The sequence below is a fragment of the Centroberyx gerrardi genome, chromosome 5 (genome assembly GCF_048128805.1).
Source record: "Centroberyx gerrardi isolate f3 chromosome 5, fCenGer3.hap1.cur.20231027, whole genome shotgun sequence".
Lineage (NCBI taxonomy): Eukaryota > Metazoa > Chordata > Actinopteri > Beryciformes > Berycidae > Centroberyx > Centroberyx gerrardi.
In genome coordinates, this window is record NC_136001.1 from 32,484,460 (window position 1) to 32,489,459 (window position 5,000).

General features: G+C 43.5%; 1 protein-coding gene and 1 non-coding gene across 10 annotated transcripts in view; one reads left to right on the forward strand and one right to left on the reverse strand.

Annotated features, from left to right (window-relative positions):
• The window catches only part of ptprt (protein tyrosine phosphatase receptor type T), a 359,275-nt gene that overhangs the window by 291,088 nt on the left and 63,187 nt on the right, over window positions 1–5,000 (forward strand). For all 9 annotated transcript variants that reach the window (XM_078283910.1, XM_078283906.1, XM_078283907.1 and 6 more), the window contains one exon: window positions 1,023–1,110. In XM_078283910.1, coding sequence (XP_078140036.1) covers window positions 1,023–1,110 — 88 coding nt within the window. The remainder of the gene's footprint in view (window positions 1–1,022; window positions 1,111–5,000) is intronic.
• trnat-ugu (transfer RNA threonine (anticodon UGU)) lies at window positions 1,586–1,658 on the reverse strand. The gene has a single exon. It is a non-coding gene; the product is annotated as a tRNA-Thr (tRNA).

Here is a 5,000-nt window from a genome sequence, read left to right on the forward strand (position 1 = left end):
ATCTGGGATTTCCGCCATTAGACAATTACCGTTATATCGTTATAACTATTATGCTGCGTTCGAGTGCCGGTGGGAAAGTCCGACGACCGGGACTTCCGAGTCGGCGGCTGAACAGCGTTGCGTTCAAGTTTCTCAGAAAATCAAACCCGGAAGACAAATGATAAACAATCATAAACCGCTACAGAGGTGATGGAGAATTATTTGGCATTGATGGAGGTTTGCGCTCTACTGAGTTCCCTCTAGTTCTACTATTGCGCTCACTGCAAATTGCTCTGGATTAGTTACGATAACCGAAATTTCAATATGACTTCGATAGCATTGCCAAAGGTTGAATTCAATATTCAGTTTTACAAACGTTAAATACTTTCATCAGATGTGTTCTGCAAGCTGTAATTTCATTTCAGCGTCTCCTCCAGACAAGACTGAAACTGAGCTGCGTTCCCCTAACGCTCTGGAACACAACAACTCAAATATTACTAATATTCGTTTTAATATGTAAATTATAGGTATGCATTCATCAAAAATCTAATGTTTTCTACAGGTTGGGATGACAACAGGAAGTCACAGCGTCAAAGAAATAACAATTTTTCTTTCTTTATTATCTGTTTATTATCTGTTTATTTCCTGTATTTTAGACCATGAAATAGAAGTGGGAAGGAAAGCTTGGATGCATCGTTGATTTCTTTCTTTCTTTCTTTCTTTCTTTATTTTTTGGAAACTGTGGAATGACATTTGACCTCCCAGCAGATATTACTGTCTTGTGAAAAAGCGTAGTTGAGTTCTGTTTCAGCCATAACGCCCTCACCGCCCCACATGGTAGAGAGTCTGTCCTGTCACAAACTATAGCTGATTATCCTCCCTGAATATTCATGTCCCCGTTTCGACTTCTGCTTGCCCATGTGTCACTATACAAGCTCTGGGCATCAGGCCGTATGTGCATGCATATTTCTCTGTGTTCATACCTCAGTATCTAACTGTGTTTCACGTGTGTGTGTGTGTGTGTGTGTGTGTGTGTGTGTAAGGGCCTGGCGGAGGGACAGACGGCCCCCTGGGAAACGGCCAAGAAGGACGAGAACCGCAACAAGAATCGCTATGGCAACATCATCGCTTGTGAGTACTGATACAGACAGAGACGGTTACGGCAGTGCTGCTCGCTCATTATTAATGCAGCACTAGATTAGTTTGGTCTAGCTTAGCTTCAGTTTAGTTTACTTGGCTGTAATTTGGTGTAGTTTAGTTCAGGTTGGTGTGGTTTATATATGGTTCATGTTGGTGTGGATTGATTTAGGTTGGTTTGTAATGATCTGGTTTGGTTTCAAGTTTAAGTTCATTTATATAGCGCTTTAAAAGTAGACATGCGCATGGACACTCAGCCTGGAACGGGTTGGAGCGGATTGGTTCATCTTGTCTTGAATCGGACGACACTTAGATGACCTTCAGTGAACAGAGCCTCTTCTCCTTTAACTGTACAGCCTGACTGGCGTAGTTTAGTTCGGTTTGGTTTCTATTGGTTAGCCAGCAAGTGAAATAATGAGAAGATTTCAAAGCTACGAGTGTATGTCGAATTCAGGATAAATGGAAGCGCAGGCCCTAGCGAGGATCGAACTCGCGACCCCTGGTTTACAAGACCAGTGCTCTAACCGCTGAGCTATAGAGCCGGTGGAGCTGGTTTCAGCTCTACAGTGAGACAACAGGCAGCGAGACAGAAGATAGTTTCAGTGCTATTCTTCTTCCAATTGCTTGTTTTGTGAAAACAACAAAAAAAAAAACAATTGCTTGATACACAGGGAACGTTGTTTTTAGAATCAGAAAGTGTTAATCCGTTATGTGGGAGCTTCTGGCGGGCGGAGCGTGGCTGAGGCTGAGCCGCCGTCCAACCAGAGTTTTAATAAAACATATGCTGGAGCAGCAGGTGTACCGAGTCTGGAGACCTTCCTTCAAAACCGAGGACGCCGGTCCAAACCTCCGTGTTGGCAAGCGTCCGTCCTGCTGAAGTGTCCTTCCCCCCCCCCCCCCCCCCCCCCCCCCCGGGTCCAGACTGTTGTTCTGTCTGCAGTCGCCTCCTGCCAGGCTGCTGAAATGTGTCTTTGGTGGATAAATCAGAGAGTCACCTGCCGCACTGCTGCAAAGGTTTGAGACGAGAACATTTGAATGATTCGGTTATATACAGTCTTTGGTCTTTGCCTATTTTTCAGACTTTGTCCCTGCTGGCCACCGTACGCTCTCTGACCGTGAGCCAATCGAATCAAAGCAAAACAATTAGCTCTGTGTCAAACCGGCTGCTGATTGGCCGCCTGTCACGTTGCTCTACAGAAAGCTTTCGAGTCTAAACTTGTGTTTCTCTGCTGTCTGGATGGTTGACTAGCCTAATGTTAGTTGAAAATGAACATTAGTCCCATGTGGCGAGTCACTTCATGATGAATTACAAACTTGATCCACTGTATAAGTGAGTGAGTTTTAAATAAACACACAGTGCCTGATTCTATACACAAAAGATAATTGAAAACAGGTTGGATGACATATTTCTATGAAAAATGGACATTAATTAGTTGAGCCGGTAAAACGTATTCTTGGCAGATTTTTTTTTTTTTTTATAGTTTCCAGCTCCTGACAGATGAGCCAAAAAGTAAATTTCGGGCTCTAAACTCCCTGTGGAGCGGCAAGAGAAGAGAATTTCCCCTACAGGGATCAATGAAGCCTCACATTAAGACCCAACATGTATATTGTGACACTAAATGTTGGTAATATCAATAATATTATAATAATATCACAAGTTGTGTTGAAAACTAACAGAGGTGGTAGAAGTACACAAATCCCTTACTCAAGTAAAAGTGCAAATCCTCTAAAATCTAAAAATATATGCTGGTTAAAGTTGAAGTCCCATTTCAAAAAAATGCGGAAAAAATAAATAAATCTGCTGATGTTTTCCTGAGAGTAACAAGTGTGTTTTGAAAGTGAGTAGAAAGTATAGAGTTTTCTTTTGAAATGTAGTGAATAAAACTAAAGTACTTGATACTTGAAAATCTTACTTAAATACAGCAACAAGATATTCTTTTAGTATTTTTCTTTGATACTTTCCACCTCTGAAAACTAACAATATTGATTATGTGCCGGTGGCCTCTGCTCCGTTTCTTACAAATAGACTCATTTTGTCAGAATGAAGCTTCACTCTGGAGCAACGACAGGCTGCTGTAATGATGTGCTGACACACGTGTGCATATGAAGCTGTGTGTGTGTGTGTGTGTGTGTGTGTGTGTGTCTGTGTTTGGCCATGACTATGTGCATCTGAATGCGTCCTTGTGTGTTTTTTTTATGTCCATGCACGTGTGTGTGCCGTGCCCTTGTGTGTACATATGTTTGCATTTGTGTCTGATTGTATGCCCTGTGGTTTTGTGCCTGTGTGTGTGTGTGTGTGTGGTGTAGTATTGTACAAAGCAACCTCAGGCCTCTATTAGTCTGAACAAGAGAAGCAGATTGTTTGGCTGAAGATGCTTTATTAAGTTTTATTAAAGGGTTTAGGGGTGTGTGTGTGTGTGTCAGTGTGTGTCAGTGTGTGTGTGTGTGTGTGTGTGTGCCTGCCGTTGATACAGTGCTACAGCAGAGTGAGCATGTGTGCTTTCATTTAATGACCCAGAAGTTTGCCTGTGCGCGCGTGTGTGCGCGCGTGCATGTATGATTCAGAAAACTGTGCTTGTGTGCTTTTATTTAACATTTGACAAGTGTGTGTGTGTGTGTGTGTGTGTGTGTGTGTGTGTGTGTACATCTCATTACAGGGGTTTAGATGTCAAGGCAAAGACACTGCACTAACCTGAAGGCTTTAAAATGAAACATTGCGCTGAAATGAAATAGCCTGTCAAGGACTTGATAGCCAACAGGAATTATGATAAATTTGCTATTAGTACAAATCCTTTAATTACAAGAGCCGGTAATGGAAACTGTCCATCTTGCTTGCTGTGATTGTACAAAGGCTCATTTTCTTGGGAAAATGTTTTAAAAGCCCTCGGGGGGGAAAGGACTTTGTGCGCCGTCTTTGTGAGAACAAGGAAGTGCGGCGAGACAGGCGGGCGGAGCGGCCGCAGCCGGAGCTTTACACACGGCTGAAAGCTTCTTCTCTCTTTGTTCCTCAGGCAGGTTGAACTTTCATTCCCCTTTGAAACGAGGGATTCGCCTTCTGTTTTGGGGCTTGAGCTCGACTATCAGAGAATAATCTCCCTGCTCTCTCTCTCAGATGTTCATACACTTTCTGTCGCTCTCTTTCACACATGCACATGTTTGTATTGCTATACTTGTGAGGACGGTCATTCTGTTCATTCCCTTCCCCCTAACCCTTAAGCCCCACCCTTACACTAACCTAAAGTAACTTTACTTAACATTTCTCAGAGGCAGTGCTTCTTTGGCTCCGCCCACTGAGGTTTAACTCAACCAACCTGATTATTAGCAGTTCTGCATCTGAGAAATATTTGTAGAACTAAAACTCTAATCTGCAACCTAAACCTAATCCTAATTCTAACTTTAACCCTAAATTCAAGTCTTAAGCCTAAACTAAACCTAAAAGAAGGGTGCTATCATCTTTCTATCCTTGTGAGGACATTTGGTCATCAAAAATACAGGAACACACACTTTCTCTGTTAACTCCCCCTCTCACACACACTTTATCTTAGTCTCTCTCTCATACACACTCTCTCTCTCTCTCTCTCTCTCTCTCAGTTTGGCGAGGGCTGATTGGAGTTGAAGTGTTAACACACTTTTCCTCCGGCCATCTGCCAAACACAAACGGTTGATGCCATGTTTGAAATCCCTTCAGCACAGTGAATAAATGTTAATCTACCAACCTGTCCTCTGTCTCCTCAGCACCTCCCCTCCTCTCCTCCTCCCCTCCCCTCCTCTCCTCCCCTCCTCCCCTGCTCTCCTCCTCCCCTCCTCTCCTCCTCTCCTCCTCCCCTGCTCTCCTCCTCCCCTCCTCTCCTCCTCTCCTCCTCCCCTCCTCTCCTCCTCTCCTC